The sequence below is a fragment of the Scheffersomyces xylosifermentans genome, assembly GCF_036884685.1.
Source record: "Scheffersomyces xylosifermentans strain CBS 12540 chromosome Unknown RJT20scaffold_1, whole genome shotgun sequence".
Taxonomy (NCBI): domain Eukaryota; kingdom Fungi; phylum Ascomycota; class Pichiomycetes; order Serinales; family Debaryomycetaceae; genus Scheffersomyces; species Scheffersomyces xylosifermentans.
Window position 1 is genome coordinate 3614552 of NW_027042939.1, and position 18494 is coordinate 3633045.

An 18494-nucleotide genomic window follows, 5' to 3' on the forward strand; every position below is an offset into this window, starting at 1 on the left:
GAGGACAAAGAACCGAGAAACGAGCCAAGAAACGGGTGTGGGAGTAGAGGAAACAGAGGCAGCGTGGTAATAAATGCCGACACGGTGGAAGAAAAAACGACGAGTTTGGGGTGATTTTTGCAAGCAATGAAGTCAGTGTTGGTAGGGTTAATATCACCCCAAAACATTACCATGAAAGGGTGTTTCGTGGAGGGTTGGTGTTCAAGAAATAAATGTAAATAATAATTATAATAATATTGATGATAATATTCACTACTATCACCCACCATCACCAACACGAAATGACACTCATACGTAATAATTTTATTCCACTGGGGAAGAACTAAACAGACATTTTTAGCGGAATCAGAATAAAAAAAAATAATGTAATGTAATGACGATGGTAATAATAGTAATAGTAATAGTAATAATAATAAAAATAATCATATAACATTAATGCTAGTTGTTTTAAATTCATTAAGCCCATCACGTATAACAATAACCAGTGTCTATAATTCTAACACACGCATACACAGTGAAGAGTGAAAATTTCTTCTTCAACGCATACAGAAGAACACGCATTTGGTTCCACCGTGAAGCTAAGACGTGGCTCTGCCAACCGGTGTTTACCCACACACGAAACCGTAAACCAAAAATAGAGTAGTGATGAAACCAGCGTGTCGGAACCACATGGTGAAGAGAAGATGGACGTGTTCCAAGTGGCAGTGTCTTGTTCGAGGAACCGTTTGCAGCAGCCGTGCCAGCATGAAACCTATGACGTTTTGATGGTGTTCAAGTGGAGTCAATCAGTTCATTTCTTTGGCATTATCTTACCACTTGGTCACAGAATCTTGTGGACCTACGGTTTACGTGTTCATTAGTACTGTTCTAATGCTGTTCGGCCAATCTTGTCCATGTTAAGCCCAATTTTCGCTGGATCCAGCACGCCCTTCACTGTATTCAGGCCTCACAATGGTGTCTGCCGTGGCATAGAAGTCACATTGTTGGGCACATGGCTGCTAACCTATGCTTTCCATACACACCATAACCTACACAGAAGACTATCTAGGACTACACACAAAGACGCCAACTACGAGTTTGTCTGACTCGTAATCTAGCTGGCGGTAATATTCTGGTGGTTCCACCGCCTTAGGACAACTTCTACTCTATTGGAGACACAGAAGGAAAAACGTTGTCAGACACGCTATGGACAATTCTTCGGTATTCAACACTCTATAAAGCGAAAACTGCATTTCATCTTGCTAATCTACACATCTACTAATGGGTAAAGTATCGATCTCACATCCACGTTGGCTGTGAATTAGACTACCAACATTGTGGAATACATGCAGTTTCCCACCATACCGTCTCATCTTAAACAAACTTCGGTACCTACTGTCCAGAATCCATCTTGTCCTCGTTCCTGAGATTCTTTTCTTCAAAAGTTACCTTCGTCAAGATGGGTTCACCTATGAATGGTTAGTCCGAAATTTTTCCGGGTTGCGCCGCATTATAGTTTCTTTTTGCTGGTATTATGTGGGAATGTCCGCTGGTTGGGTGCCAAACAACAACATTAATTCAATTGTACAGATAATAGTACAGATAATAAAAAAAGGTTATGCCCCTTTCAATAATAAGCAAATTTAGTAAGTACAGTAACGAGTGCATAGATGTTCGGCTGTCAGGAGGCACTGTGGAAAACACTCGGGCTAGTCATTTTTGATAATTTAGACTGCAAAGAAGAAATCCAGTTTTATTCGTACGGAATTAAAGACGACGCTTCGAAAGTGATCGAAAGTGAACGAAAGTGGTAGAGGTGAGCTTTCAGCCGTTTGTTCTGCAAGCATCAATTGGATCATGTATCATTGATGTTGCCAATCCACTTTGGGGGAATTATTCATTCAAACAATAACCTCCTTAACTATCAATGTCACGTGACTGTGATGAAATGTGTTGATATACTGTCCTAAAATATATGTATTCAATACACAACGGCAAATGCAGTTTGCACTACAGTTTTCACGATATCCATACAATTCAGTAGTCTACTTGGCATTCAAAGAAGTCCTTATTGGCCAAACTTGTTTCCAGCTTACGATGTTCAATTTAGAGCATTAGAGAAATTGCAGTAGTCCGCATTTTAAAAGTAACAAACAACCAGCGCAAGCCTTATCAGCACAAGACATCTCATTTTTCACAGAGACATCAACAAACTCTCAGAGACATTATCCAACCTATACAGTATCCATTTAAACACATACTTTAATGACGTCTCATTTTTTTCTATTGAACGTTATAAAACGGCTCTGATGCAGTTGTGTACATGAAACGAAGAATGGAAATTTCTGTACAGTATGGCTTTGCTACAGGCAATGAAATACGATAAGAGAGCTACCTAGCTGAGTGGGATTTAAAGAGATTCCCAGGGGAGAATCATTGATAATTGAGTGTACAACATATGAGGTAGAAATGAAGAAATTGTGCAATTGGCAGGGGTAATCTGTATACCATGACTATGTTTGGCTGACTCATAAGGGTCTCATGAATACCACGATTACTACGTAGAACGTTATCCATTAAGAGAAGCGTGTAATCTAGAGAAGGGGATGGTCATCTTACAAATGACACTATCAAATGCGTTTATGACTAATTTATTTATTAGCAAATGTAAGATAGAATCCAATATTGGGGACACAATCTGTCATTCTCCTTCCCCACCATAGGCCAAGTACTTGTCAAGTTTGACATTACAGCAGATGCTCGCAGTATTGTCCCTTGCTTATTTGATATGAAAAGAAAAGAGATGATATGGGTTGACACTGCTTTACCAATAAGAGCTTCAGGAGCCCCTAATAACATTGAAGCTAATTGTGCTACTGTCAGCGACATGTTCAAGTCATACTTGAATATGTATACTAATCGAATAAGCATTGGACAGCTCATTCAGTTGCACGTCGACTCAGTTGGAGGTGAAATCACAAGTTGTATGGAAGAAGCCAATTTCATTGTGTCTTTAGGTAAAGGAGGAGATTTAGATATATGCGACTTCACAGCTATAAATTCAAAATGGATTTGAGAGTATACATAGATAATATAGGAGTCTGGACTAACTAGGTATGCGTGTCGAAATCTTGTAGAGTAATCAAAGAGAAGTCTTATGTAATCTACAGCGTTTTTTTTATTACTATAGTGTGTGTCAATTAGAATTAAATTGATAATGTAACTAACCTAGTCTATGGGGACTATTGCGAAACAAAAAGGTCTATAATGTTCGAAAACTGTATTGTAATTTATAATATGCGAGGAACCGAAATGATTAGTGGTTATGGAACGATGGGAATTAAGAAATCAGAAGTTCTGATATGGATATGCAAATAAAAACCTTTCAATCGGAAGGAATCCGATATAAGAATGTTTAACGTGTAAAGGAATCATATTAGTTTGATGTCTATGCAATATGATATCTCTCATGAATTGAATTAAAATCAAACAAGTAACAATGCAATCAAACTAACTGCTGCAACAGCAAATGAAGATGATTTGACAGTGCCAGCAGAGCCTTCATACGTGTTAATTGGAGGTGGAGGAATGGACGAACTTCCACCGTTTGAGCCTTCAGAAGAGCCAGATGCAGCGCCAGATTCAGAGCCTGTCGAACCTGATGAACTCTCTCCTGAACCTGCTGAGGAGCCAGAACCAGACTCAGAGCCAGAGCCAGAGCCAGAGCCAGAACCAGAGCCAGAACCAGAGCCAGACTCAGAACCAGAGCCAGAACCAGAACCAGAGCCAGAGCCAGAACCAGAACCAGAACCAGAACCAGACTCAGAACCAGAGCCAGAACCAGAACCAGAGCCAGAGCCAGAACCAGAACCAGAGCCAGACTCAGAGCCAGAACCAGAACCAGAGCCAGAACCAGAACCAGAACCAGAACCAGAACCAGAACCAGAACCAGACTCAGAACCAGAGCCAGAACCAGAACCAGAGCCAGAGCCAGAACCAGAACCAGAGCCAGACTCAGAGCCAGAACCAGAACCAGAGCCAGAACCAGAACCAGAACCAGAACCAGAACCAGAACCAGAACCAGACTCAGAACCAGAGCCAGAACCAGAACCAGAGCCAGAGCCAGAACCAGAGCCAGAACCAGAACCAGAACCAGAACCAGAACCAGAACCAGAACCAGATCCTTCAGAAGTGTTTGTTGGGGCTTCCACAGTAACTGTAGAGTCTCCTCTAGTTTCAGATGCAGATGAAGTTAAAGTTGTTGGGACTTCAGTTGTCACTACCACGCATCCAGAACCTCTGACACATACAGTCAGGGTTACCTCTACAACTGTAGACACTGTATCAGAGTTAGTCGAACCTTCCGATGCAGAGGTAGTAACGGTTGCTCCAGTCTCTTCAGTAGTGCCGTTTGCGGTGGATTTAGTGGTGTCTTCAGCTCCAGTAGTCTCTGTAGCCTTGGTGGATTCACCAGTTTGAGTATTTTCTCCAGTAGAAAGTGTGCCAGCTGGAGTAGATTCAATGGTAGATTCATTGGTTTCAATAGTCTCCTCGGTTGAAGAAATACCAGCAGTTCCGGTGGCCTTGGTAGATTCACCTGCCTCTCCAGTAGAAGAAGTTCCAGCTGTTTCTGTTGCTTCTGAAGATTCAGTAACATCAACGGTGGAAGTGGCTTCAGAACTATTGTCAGAGTTCGACATAGTTACACAGTTTGAGCCATCTCTAAGACAAATTGTTATCATGTCCGAGTTTGATGAGCTCTCAAGAGTGGAAGAAGTAATCTCAGCCGATGAAGTAATCTCAGCCGATGAAGTAATCTCAGCTGATGAAGCACCCTCAGTGGATGAAGTACCCTCAGTGGATGAAGTACCTTCAGCGGATGAAGTACCCTCAGTGGATGAAGTACCTTCAGCAGAAGAAGTTCCCTCAGCAGAGGAAGTCTCAACGGAAGAATTGCCCTCAGTGGAAGAAGTAATCTCAGCAGAAGAGGTATCAACAAATGAAGTTTCCTCAGAAGAGGAAGTGGCGGATGAAGTTTCCTCGACGGTTGATGGGCTGGACTCACTAGATGAAGTGTCACTAGATGAAATCAAAGTAGATTCAATAGAAGAAGGCTCAGATGATGGAGCGACGGACGATGGAGCCTCAGAAGATGAAGCATTTGCCCACGATGAAACCGAGAAACTCAACGAGCTAGAAGAATATTCTGAGGAAGAACTTTCAGAAGAGGAAGTAACCTCAGAAGAAGAAGTAACCTCAGATGACTCAACGGAGGAAGTCTCAACAACCGAAGTACCTTCAACAGATGAAGATTCTTCGGTGGATAAAGAAGTAGCCTCAGAAGAGGAAGTAGCCTCAGATGAAGAAGTAGCCTCAGAAGAGGAAGTAACCTCAGATGACACAACAGAGGAAGTCTTAACAACGGACGTACCTTCAACAGATGAAGTTTCTTCGGTGGATGAAGAAGTGACATTAGAAGAGGAAGTAGCCTCAGAAGAAGAAGTAGCCTCAGAAGAGGAAGTAACTTCAGACGACTCAACAGAGGAAGTCTCAACAACGGACGTACCTTCAACAGATGAAGTTTCTTCGGTGGATGAAGAAGTGACATCAGAAGAGGAAGTAGCCTCAGAAGAAGAAGTAGCCTCAGAAGAGGAAGTCTCAACAACGGAAGTACCTTCAACAGATGAAGTTTCTTCGGTGGATGAAGAAGTGACATCAGAAGAGGAAGTAGCCTCAGAAGAAGAAGTAGCCTCAGAAGAGGAAGTCTCAACAACGGAAGTACCTTCAACAGATGAAGATTGATCGGTGGTAGAGGAAGTAACCTCAGATGACTCAACGGAGGAAGTCTCAACAACCGAAGTACCTTCAACAGATGAAGTTTCTTCGGTGGATGAAGAAGTGACATCAGAAGAGGAAGTAGCCTCAGAAGAGGAAGTAGCTTCAGACGACTCAACAGAGGAAGTCTCAACAACGGAAGTACCTTCAACAGATGAAGTTTCTTCGGTGGATGAAGAAGTAGCCTCAGAAGAGGAAGTAGCCTCAGATGAAGAAGTAGCCTCAGAAGAGGAAGTAACCTCAGATGACTCAACAGAGGAAGTCTCAACAACGGACGTACCTTCAACAGATGAAGTTTCTTCGGTGGATGAAGAAGTGACATCAGAAGAGGAAGTAGCCTCAGAAGAAGAAGTAGCCTCAGAAGAGGAAGTCTCAACAACGGAAGTACCTTCAACAGATGAAGTTTCTTCGGTGGATGAAGAAGTGACATCAGAAGAGGAAGTAGCCTCAGAAGAAGAAGTAGCCTCAGAAGAGGAAGTAACTTCAGACGACTCAACAGAGGAAGTCTCAACAACGGAAGTACCTTCAACAGATGAAGATTGATCGGTGGTAGAGGAAGTAACCTCAGATGACTCAACGTAGGAAGTCTCAACAACCGACGTACCTTCAACAGATGAAGTTTCTTCGGTGGATGAAGAAGTGACATCAGAAGAGGAAGTAGCCTCAGAAGAGGAAGTAGCTTCAGACGACTCAACAGAGGAAGTCTCAACAACGGAAGTACCTTCAACAGATGAAGTTTCTTCGGTGGATGAAGAAGTAGCCTCAGAAGAGGAAGTAGCCTCAGATGAAGAAGTAGCATCAGAAGAGGAAGTAGCCTCAGATGAAGAAGTAGCCTCTGAAGAGGAAGTAGCCTCAGATGAGGAAGTAGCCTCGGATGACTCAACAGATGAAGTCTCAACAACGGAAGTACCTTCAACAGATGAAGTTTCTTCAGTGGATGAAGAAGTAGCCTCAGAAGAGGAAGTAGCCTCGGATGACTCAACAGAGGAAGTCTCAACAACGGAAGTACCTTCAACAGATGAAGTTTCTTCGGTGGATGAAGAAGTAGCCTCAGAAGAGGAAGTAGCCTCAGATGAAGAAGTAGCCTCTGAAGAGGAAGTAGCCTCGGATGAGGAAGTAGCCTCGGATGACTCAACAGATGAAGTCTCAACAACGGAAGTACCTTCAACAGATGAAGTTTCTTCGGTAGATGAAGAAGTAGCCTCAGAAGAGGAAGTAGCCTCAGATGAAGAAGTAGCCTCAGAAGAGGAAGTAGCTTCAGATGACTCAACAGAGGAAGTCTCAACAACGGAAGTACCTTCAACAGATGAAGTTTCTTCGGTGGATGAAGAAGTAGCCTCAGAAGAGGAAGTAGCATCAGAAGAGGAAGTAGCCTCAGAAGAGGAAGTAGCCTCAGAAGAGGAAGTAGCTTCAGACGACTCAACAGAGGAAGTCTCAACAACGGAAGTACCTTCAACAGATGAAGTTTCTTCGGTGGATGAAGAAGTAGCCTCAGAAGAGGAAGTAGCCTCGGATGAAGAAGTAGCCTCAGAAGAGGATGTAACCTCAGATGACTCAACAGAGGAAGTCTCAACAACGGAAGTACCTTCAACAGATGAAGTTTCTTCGGTGGATGAAGAAGTAGCCTCAGAAGAGGAAGTAGCCTCAGATGAAGAAGTAGCTTCAGAAGAGGAAGTAGCTTCAGATGACTCAACAGAGGAAGTCTCAACAACAGACGTTCCTTCAACAGATGAAGTTTCTTCGCTGGATGAAGAAGTGACATCAGAAGAGGAAGTGGCCTCAGATGAAGAAGTAGAAGAGGATTCATCCACGGTGATGGTTTCCGTATCAGATACATAGTCACTTTCAACTGAGCTAACAGTCTCTGTTTCATAAATAGTTGAAGTTGACACAACTGTAGTCTGTACAACAGATGCAGATACTGTTATCGTAGGATTTACTGTAACAGTAGAATCGCAATCAGTTACAACGCTGCTCTCTGAAGTTGATGAACCTTCAGATGAGGAGCTAACCTCAGATGAAGAACTGACCTCAGATGAAGATGAAACTCCCGAAGAGCTGACTCCCGAAGAAGAGCTGACCTCAGAAGAAGAGCTGACCTCGGATGAAGAGCTGACCTCAGATGAAGATGAAACTGCAGATGAAGAGCTGACTTCAGATGAAGAGCTGACTTCAGATGAAGAGCTGACCTCAGATGAAGAGCTGACCTCAGATGAAGAGCTGACCTCAGATGAAGATGAAACTCCCGAAGAAGAGCTGACCTCAGATGAAGAGCTGACCTCAGAAGAAGAGCTGACCTCAGAAGAAGAGCTGACCTCTGATGAAGAGCTGACCTCAGAAGAAGAGCTGACCTCAGAAGAAGAGCTGACCTCTGATGAAGAGCTGACCTCAGAAGAAGAGCTGACCTCAGATGAAGAGCTGACTTCAGATGAAGAGCTGACCTCAGAAGAAGAGCTGACCTCAGATGAAGAGCTGACTTCAGATGAAGAGCTGACCTCAGAAGAAGAGCTGACCTCAGATGAAGATGAAACTGCAGATGAAGAGCTGACCTCTGTGGAACTGACTTCAGAAGATGAGACGACTTCGGAAGATGAAATGATTTCGGAAGTAGAGCTGACTCCAGAAGATGGATCCACTGTGATAGTGTCAGTTTCAGTGCCGAATTCAGTATCAATTGAACTTACAGTCTCGGTCTCGTAGAAGGTAGAGGTGGAGACGATCGTTGTTTGGATAACAGTATCAGAAAGAGTTACTGTGATTGTTGGAATAACTGTAACTGTTGAGTCACAGTCGGTGGAGACAACGCTAGTGGCTTCAACTGATGACGAAAGGACTTCAGAGGAAGTACTGACTTCAGAAGAAGAGCTGAATTCAGAAGAAGAGCTGACTTCAGATGAAGAGCTGACCTCAGATAAAGAGCTGACCTCAGATAAAGAGCTGACCTCAGAAGAAGAGCTGACCTCAGATGAAGAGCTGATATCAGAAGTAGAGCTGACCTCAGATGAAGAGCTGACCTCAGATGAAGATGAAACTCCCGAAGAAGAGCTGACCTCAGATGAAGAGCTGACCTCAGATGAAGAGCTGACCTCAGAAGAAGAGCTGACTTCAGATGGAGAGCTGACTTCAGATGAAGAGCTGACTTCAGATGGAGAGCTGACCTCAGATGAAGAGCTGACCTCAGATGAAGAGCTGACTTCAGATGAAGAGCTGACCTCAGATGAAGAGCTGACTTCAGATGGAGAGCTGACTTCAGATGAAGAGCTGACTTCAGATGAAGAGCTGACTTCAGATGGAGAGCTGACTTCAGATGAAGAGCTGACTTCAGATGAAGAGCTGACCTCTGAAGATGAAATTTCAGATGAGGAGCTGACATCAGAAGTGGAGCTCACTTCAGAGGTAGAGCTAACTTCAGAGGAAGATTCAGAGCTTTCCGAAGAGCTAACTGTAATACAGTTGGATCCATCTCTGAGACAAATAGTGACAACATCTGAGCTTGATGACACCTCGGAAGATGAAATTTCAGATGATGATTGATCAACAGTGATGGTATCGGTCTCGGTATCGAAATCAGTTTCAATGGAGCTGACAGTCTCAGTTTCGTAGAATGTGGTTGTGGAAACCACAGTAGTCTGCAAAACGCTTTCTGAATTTGTGATAGTAACAGTTGGAATAATTGTTACTGTAGAATCACATTCACTGGAAGAGGCACTGGTCTCGGCAATCGAAGATGACAGTTCCAAAGATGAGCTAACTTCAGAAGTGGAGCTAACTCCAGAACTGACCTCAGATGAGGAGCTGACCTCAGATGAAGAACTGACTTCAGATGAAGATGAAACTCCCGAAGAAGAGCTGACCTCAGAAGAAGAGCTGACCTCAGATGAAGAGCTGACTTCAGATGAAGAGCTGACCTCAGATGAAGAGCTGACCTCAGATGAAGAGCTGACTTCAGATGGAGAGCTGACTTCAGATGAAGAGCTGACTTCAGATGAAGAGCTGACCTCTGAAGATGAAATTTCAGATGAGGAGCTGACATCAGAAGTGGAGCTCACTTCAGATGTAGAGCTAACTTCAGATGTAGAGCTAACTTCAGAGGAAGATTGAGAGCTTTCCGAAGAGCTAACTGTAATACAGTTGGATCCATCTCTGAGACAAATAGTGACAACATCTGAGCTTGATGACACCTCGGAAGATGAAATTTCAGATGATGATTGATCAACAGTGATGGTATCGGTCTCGGTATCGAAATCAGTTTCAATGGAGCTGACAGTCTCAGTTTCGTAGAATGTGGTTGTGGAAACCACAGTAGTCTGCAAAACGCTTTCTGAATTTGTGATAGTAACAGTTGGAATAATTGTTACTGTAGAATCACATTCACTGGAAGAGGCACTGGTCTCGGCAATCGAAGATGACAGTTCCAAAGATGAGCTAACTTCAGAAGTGGAGCTAACTCTAGAACTGACCTCAGATGAGGAGCTGACCTCAGATGAAGAACTGACTTCAGATGAAGATGAAACTCCCGAAGAAGAGCTGACCTCAGAAGAAGAGCTGACCTCAGATGAAGAGCTGACTTCAGATGAAGAGCTGACTTCAGATGGAGAGCTGACTTCAGATGAAGAGCTGACTTCAGATGAAGAGCTGACCTCTGAAGATGAAATTTCAGATGAGGAGCTGACATCAGAAGTGGAGCTCACTTCAGAGGTAGAGCTAACTTCAGAGAAAGATTCAGAGCTTTCCGAAGAGCTAACTGTAATACAGTTGGATCCATCTCTGAGACAAATAGTGACAACATCTGAGCTTGATGACACCTCGGAAGATGAAATTTCAGATGATGATTGATCAACAGTGATGGTATCGGTCTCGGTATCGAAATCAGTTTCAATGGAGCTGACAGTCTCGGTTTCGTAGAATGTGGTTGTGGAAACCACAGTAGTCTGCAAAACACTTTCTGAATTTGTAACAGTAACAGTTGGAATAATTGTTACTGTGGAATCACATGCACTGGAAGATTCAGAGGAAGTTTCAACCTCAGTTGATGATTGATCAACAGTGATGGTATCGGTCTCGGTATCGAAATCAGTTTCAATGGAGCTGACAGTCTCAGTCTCAAAGAATGTGGTAGTAGAAACCACCGTAGTCTGTGAAGCACTCTCTGAATTTGTAACTGTCACAGTAGGGATGATCGTAACAGTCGAATCACAAGAACTAGAAACTAAGCTTGTTGGTTCCACGATAATTACGGTATCAGTACCTCCGAGAGTGTCAGTCTCGGTGATAGTCTCAGTAGTAGTACCTGTCCAGGTTGAAGTAAGAGTAGTCTGAGGGTTTGATGGAACTTCAACAATAACAGTATCAGTGCCTCCTTGTGTGTCAGTAAGAGTAATGGTAGTAGTATCGATTCCAGTCCAAGCAGAAGTCAATGTAGTCTGAGGATTAGAAGGAACTTCTACAATAACAGTGTCTGTACCACCAAGAGTATCAGTCTCGGTCACGGTACGTGTGGTGGTGCCAGTCCAAGTTGATGTTATAGTTGTTTGACTATTAACAGCAGATGGAACTTCAACAATGACGGTGTCGGTACCTCCAAGAGTATCAGTCTCGGTAATGGTACGAGTAGTAGTACCAGTCCAAGTAGAAGTATCAGTGGTTTGTGAGTTGGATGGGACCTCAACAACGACTGTGTCTGTGCCGCCAACGGTGTCTGTGAAAGTAACTGTGGTAGTAACAGAACCGGTCCAGACAGAAGTGACGGTGGTTTGAGTGTTAGCAGTAGATGGAACTTCAACAATAACAGTGTCGGTACCTCCAAGAGTGTCAGTCTCGGTGATGGTACGAGTAGTAGTACCAGTCCAAGTAGAGGTCTCGGTGGTTTGAGAGTTGGATGGAACCTCAACGATAACAGTGTCAGTTCCTCCAGCAGTGTCAGTCTCAGTGACAGTGATAGTCTCAGTTCCTGTCCAGACAGAAGTGATGGTGGTTTGACTGTTAGCAGTGGATGGAACTTCAACAATAACAGTGTCGGTACCTCCAAGAGTATCAGTCTCGGTAATGGTACGAGTAGTAGTACCAGTCCAAGTAGAGGTCTCGGTGGTTTGAGAGTTGGATGGAACCTCAACGATAACTGTGTCAGTTCCTCCAGCAGTGTCAGTCTCAGTGACGGTGATAGTCTCAGTTCCTGTCCAGACAGAAGTGATGGTGGTTTGAGTGTTAGCAGTGGATGGAACTTCAACAATAACAGTGTCGGTACCTCCAAGAGTGTCAGTCTCGGTGATGGTACGAGTAGTAGTACCAGTCCAAGTAGAGGTCTCGGTGGTTTGAGAGTTAGATGGAACTTCAACAACGACTGTGTCCGTACCTCCTTGTGTGTCAGTAAAGGTGATGGTAGTTGTCTCAGAACCGGTCCACACAGAAGTAACAGTGGTTTGAGGATTTGAAGGAACTTCGACAATAACAGTGTCAGTACCACCGAGAGTGTCAGTTTGAGTAATGGTCTGGGTAGTAGTACCAGTCCAAACCGAAGTAAGGGTAGTTTGAGAGTTAGAAGGAACTTCAACGATCACTGTGTCAGTACCACCAACGGTGTCAGTAACAGTAACAGTTGTTGTCTCAGAACCAGTCCAGATAGACGTAATGGTTGTCTGAGAGTTCGACTGGGTGCTACAGATGGAAGAAACAATGGATGAGGATGTGTACCAACTGTTAGCAGCATCGGTAGAAATAAGAATTTGCTCAAACTCAGTACAGACAGATCCATCTGGGTTGGTGGTGGCGAAAGTGGAAGTTGAAGCAGTAGCAGAAGTACCTGGGGCTGGTGGCAAGGTCTTACAAGTCAAACAGTTAGTTGGCTTGTTAGCTCCAGCTGGAATTGGGCCATTGTATTGAAGGGCACCCAATCCAACGGAAGTCAATCCCACACCAGGATCAGTAACAATCTTGAAGTTAGAATTAATGTATCCAGTACCAATGTTGAACTTCTGTGACAACAATCCAGCACCGTTAAGAGTCAAAATACCAGTACTGGAACTGTAACTCCAAGCTGGTCCCAAAGTAGCAAAAATTGGGATATCCAATCCAATGATGTTACCGTTACCATAACCAGCAACAGTAAAGGTTTGTGGTAATGCAACGGCGTTGACTCTGATAGAAGAGGCTGAATCAGCCAAGTACAAAGTCTGCGACGATGAAACTGACAACAAACCATTGGCAAGGAAGATAGCAGAGTTCTGATCTGCTACAATACAACCGGATCCTGAGATAGACGTTGTCAGCTGATAGATTTCGTTGTACAAACAAATAGTACCAGGGTTAGAAATGGTTGTTAATGGAGCACCAAGAGTCACTACACCATTGGATCTTGTTTGTTGGTAAAAAACCAATAAACCTGTGTTGGACCACACTGGAGCAGTGATAGACATGATAGGAGTTCCAATGGAACCATTTCCTCCAAGGTACATCTCACCATTGTTAGTGAACGAAAGACCGACCAATTGGTAGGTTGGGGCGGTTAAGGATTGAACAGAGTTGAAGGCAATTATACCATCATTGGTTATAGAACCTATTCCAGAGGCAAGTGTAACAGTTAATGCAATGAGGTTGGATGTACTAGATATGTAAAATCCGGAACCTGTTCCCACATCAAGATTACCAGCCAATGCAGTTAGGGCATTGTCCACTATAGACCAATACACCCCATCTGCTATTGTTGTATCGCCTATTCCGAGGTTTAAGGTACCTCTATCTATTGTGTCTTCTGTGATTGTTGCAGCCCATACTGTAACAACCAGCAAAAGCGATGCTATTAGGTGTTTGCGAAATAACATCTTTGGCGTGGATTTGAGGAATAGTAATTAAACCTACAAAATGTGACAGGTGGAATAGTTTATATAAAGTGGGCCGCAAGGTGAACATTTTGCATTGAAAACGGTCTAATTTCATTTCTTTCGCTACCACAGGGTAATAGTATGCGGAACGTAAGATGAAAATAGCCCTGGGGAATCCAAATTGGAGACATACTGATTCACAGTATAAGAAATAATCTAGTTGTTGACGTACGTGACGGCCGCCCATCGGCAACCTAACTGACGATCATTTGGATCTCGTACTGTCCCATTTGAAATGGATTATCGGCATTTTGGGTTAATGGAATACTTTGTTTCATGCAAAGGGAAAATAATTTGCTTGCAAAAATATTATTGTGCAACCAAAACCTTATGCGTCCATGCAGGTTTCTTCCAGAATATGCCAAGCCTACGGAACAACAAAAGCACATGTATCATCTTCGAATGATCCCTTGGGATCTTAAGTTTTAGTGGGTGGACAATAAACTTCAGGAGACAGTTAGATTGACGATCAGCAGTTTGAATTGTATGCTGATATCTAATTTGTGGACATCTTGCTGTTGCGAACTCCCATAAAGTGTCATCGTGGTTCACCTTGGATATTTTTGGAGCTTCCAAGTTGCTTACTTACGAAACTCTTAACCGAATGACTTACACATGGTATACATTAATATTTTCTGAAATTTGTTCACTGAATTTTATTTAAGCGCAACGTATGCTTGTATGCAGGTTTTGGATCGTTGCTTCTAAAAAAGAGGCGTACATAGAACGATGGATTTAGCTGAAATGAATGGACATGTTTTTGATCCAGCAACGGGGGTTGACAAGAAGGTCTTAAAGATGCTAATCATTAAGATTACTCTTAAGTGTGCTACATCTACATCGTATTCACCCATGATGATATTAAGAACCTCTATCCTCTCATTTGTCACCATACGGTGGTCTCTTCTGCTATGGCACAGTTCTGGAACTAAACGCTTTTTCATGTGCCCCCCGTGACAGGACCCTTTGCTTATACAACCCTTGGTGCATCGACAAAACCTTGTCGGGGTTACGAGAAGCCTCGCTTGAAGATGCCTGTCGCTACTTACGACAACGAGAAAATTTCATAAATGCGTATAAATGGAAGTTTTATGCATCAAGCAGACGTGCATCCATGGGCAAAAAATTACGGAATGTTCACAAGCCAACATCGCAGATCGTATTCGCTAAGTAGTTACGGAGAAGGATGCGGAGAGCTGGTACCCTGCGTCAAATGAGATAAGCAGAGATAGAGTTATGAGGTTCCATTTATCTTGTGGCAATAGATGACAACGGCATTAGAATAGTTAAGAGATAGGCACAGCGTATAGGGGTGTTTGAATGGCTATTGAGTAACATTCACAAATTATTAGTTGTCACGCTGGCTATGAGGTTGGAGCCTGCCCTTCTCTAGAAATTAAATTTAGAAATTTAGACCAGCCGGCAGAAGACCCAGAACTTAATTTTATCTAAGATCGGCACCAGTTGCCATAGTGCACCCTGACAATTGGCAATGAAAGTTTAAAGTTGATGCACAACTAAACCATTACTTGCTCCAGTACGAGATTGCCTTAATACTACATCCAATTTTTCAACACCCTCTGCATCAACACAGAAATACAGGGTCCTTCAACGGGTTTGTGTGACATTTCCATTTAGGGTATATAACGGGATTGGGGAACATGCCTTAGTGGAACAAAACTTTATATTTTGAAACAATATTATGTTTGTACTTTGTAACTACAGCATTTAAATTCAGTGCCGTGTTAGAGGATACTACTTGCTCATTTAAAGAATTAAATCAGCCTATAACTACATGTTGAATCTGATTCTTTAGTCTTTGGGTGATCCCTTACATATTCATCATGGATCATGAAATCTTATTGAGAACCCTTATTTGTCTGAATTGAGAAGATTCATATCCGCTTTCGATACTTCATAGAGTGGACGCACCGAACCCTGCCAAGTAGTTTTTTTTTTTGATCCTGTGTGTCGATGAAATTTTTCGGCAGCTGATTTTTCACTGCTCAGCTGCTCGGATTCTCGCTAACCTTACGCGAAAATGGCTGTGATCTGAATGAATAGAGAAGTTTCATGAGCATGATGCAGAGAAATTCCATGCCGGACATGATGCCCTGTAAGTCCGTGCTTTACCGTAGCGAAGTAAAGATGTGCACAGAACACCCAGTACTTGTTTAGCAAGGAGAGGTCAAAGGAACCACTCCTACCATTCCAGGCTACAATGTACAGTCTTCCGGCTATGGATCCGACGAAATCCACTCTGGACCCGTTCGTTAAGATTGAAGGGTCTCTAGTCAACGCCCAGAATGAATCTTGAAGCAATTTTTTTGGGTGATGCGACTTCTTCTTTGGCTTCACCCCACATAGCAAGTAGAAAAGCTCATCTCTACATTAAATCGGATATCTATTTCGACAAGGAAACACCTATTACGAAAATCATGACTTCGAATACAAAATACGAATACGAATCGATAGATGTAACAATAACGTAAAAGTAATTCAAAGTGCCGTAAATCATCCACCATCTACTCCCCCCGGTTTCATTGGTAGTAAGCCGGTACCTCTTTCCATAGGTGGGGTTGAGAAATATTCTAATAATAAACGGTGCGTTTGTCTGGATATTTTGAAGAGCTAACCATATTTATTTTGAGATAACTGAGCGTTTCAATAACAATGAGAAAATAATAACTAAGTCTAGATGAAGAACCTCGTCCATGCACAAAATGAATATTTCATATATCTTCACACTCCGAACTCCACTCACTTATCCGACATGCTATTTCCTTCAATATTATAAAGATTGAAATGTACATGAGAATCCTGTCAATCAAATCATTGTAGAACAACGCCGAGGATGTGTAGCACATCTTCTTGAGTTCATTATTTCCGTGATAACTGATAGTTATTGTACAGTGAAGAGAGGCTATATTATGCCGGATAATTAAATCCGCAACGTCTCTTTTTATTTTTTAGTCCAATCTAGTTTTAGGTTTAGCTCAATCCCAGATGTTCTAGACAGCCAAAGGTCAAATTATGATGGCTGGTCATGTCTTATTAACGCCTGTACTCCTCCATATTTCAAAGATGTGTAAGTTCTATGGGTTGAAGTTGCTGTGGCTGTGGTGAGAGCCATGTTGTCACATGAGCATCTGTAAAGAAAATCCCGTAAACGTAAGGTATACACTGTCAAAGTAGTGATTGTTGTCAGTACTGGTAGGCTCTATTCCAAGTTTAACTTCTTTGATTTTTAAATTACAAGCATTGTCTATTGGTTGGTCATGTTTAAAGTATTTGGAATTAAAAACTTCGTAATAATTTAGCAAATTATTGCAAAAAATATAACAAATTAATTGGTTTGGGAAAATACCTTATTGAAACAATCTTATGAAGCAATGATCCTTTAATAGAATTCCCAAACATTTGATAATTCCATTAAATAGAGTATGAGCTAATTACAATTAAGTTCTAGTACTTGCGTAGAGAATTACAATTTAGCCATACTTCCTTATTGTTACAGATTCAATGGAAGGAATTTCAGCCGCTCATCAAGTTGTTCGGTTTCATTCAAGTATGTCGCTCTTACAATAGGCACTTTTCAAATGCGAAGCTCTCCGACAAGATGGTTTCAATATACGTCTTGGCATATGACACTCGTGTTGTGAGCACTGAAATTAATGTAGATTAAGATATGAATTTGACTTGCAGAACTCCTGAGGAACATCTTACTCTCATACGAAAGAGTAGGATTTTCTTTAAATTAGTGGACATACAGTCGCCGAATACGAAGAGTATCAATCATCAAAAATAGCAATGTGATAATCTGTAAAAAGCGATCCCCCCCCCATTGTTAGCCGTAATACAAATAAGAAAATCAGCCAGAACTCAAGAATTATCTTAGACAATCCTTGCTACCGATGTCTCTATATTGTTAATGTGGTTCACACCTCCGAGTTGATATTCCCAATTCATTGGAAAAATCCACCAATGAGGTATCTCTGGCGCAGATCGTAGCAATCTTTTTCCTGGGCCCACGGGTGTACATGAACTAATTCAAGGATCGCAAAGTGAAACTGGTAACAAATAGAGTTCTAGTTCAATGTTGCAAATGGAGGCCAACACAAGAGAGAATATAGCAACATTAGAGGTGTGGACTTAATGGAAAACTGATTGATAAAATAACATAATATTTTTTAAGTAGTTGTGCTGTTCCAAAACTTACGGACAGGAACGCAGGCGGTAAAGTGCATATTATCATATCCCGAGTCAGTGTGCGAAGGTGGAGAAACATTGCATCATGTACTATCTAATGTTACTTGAAATTGAATTTGAACCCTTGTCTCTCAATATCAGAACCGGTTACGGGTGCTGATTTACCCGTTCGGTACATGTAGGAGCCTTGTACAATTTTTTACAAAGAAAGTTTCCTTACAGCTTAAGCCTCGCAGACAATTAAAGGCTAATTCATCAATCAATTTAATGTTGCAAGCATACTCGTAACAGACCCTGCACAAGGTGAATAGGATAAGGCACATATCTCTCAATTATACCTCAGAAACACATTAGAATAGGCACCTTGGCATCTTTGTCCTCCATGACACATTATGACCATCTTATTACCAGCCAACGTATGGCGATTGTCTACATGTGACAACAATAGTATGTAGCCGTCCACACTGAAAACAGAGGATCTCCGGTGCAGGAACATGTCAACGTAACTTCCAATTCTCTGTCACTATGGTTTTTGCCCGTCACACCCAGGTTTATTATGCAAGTCTGCACAGTATCAACTCTAAACACGATAAT

At 42.4% G+C, this 18494-nt stretch overlaps 1 protein-coding gene across 1 annotated transcript; it reads right to left on the reverse strand. All coding sequences in view use genetic code 12, as the record gives it.

Annotated features, from left to right (window-relative positions):
* Positions 1-11583: 11583 nt before the first annotated feature.
* Positions 11584-13631, reverse strand: RJT20DRAFT_149125 (Hyphally regulated cell wall protein N-terminal-domain-containing protein; the record flags this gene model as incomplete). The annotated part of the gene is made up of 5 exons (XM_064918998.1): positions 11584-11793; positions 11970-13207; positions 13247-13265; positions 13296-13435; positions 13457-13631. 5 exons carry the CDS (start codon positions 13629-13631, stop codon positions 11758-11760), a joined length of 1608 nt encoding a protein of 535 aa, XP_064777853.1. The 3' UTR covers positions 11584-11757.
* Between the last annotated feature and the right edge of the window lie 4863 nt (positions 13632-18494).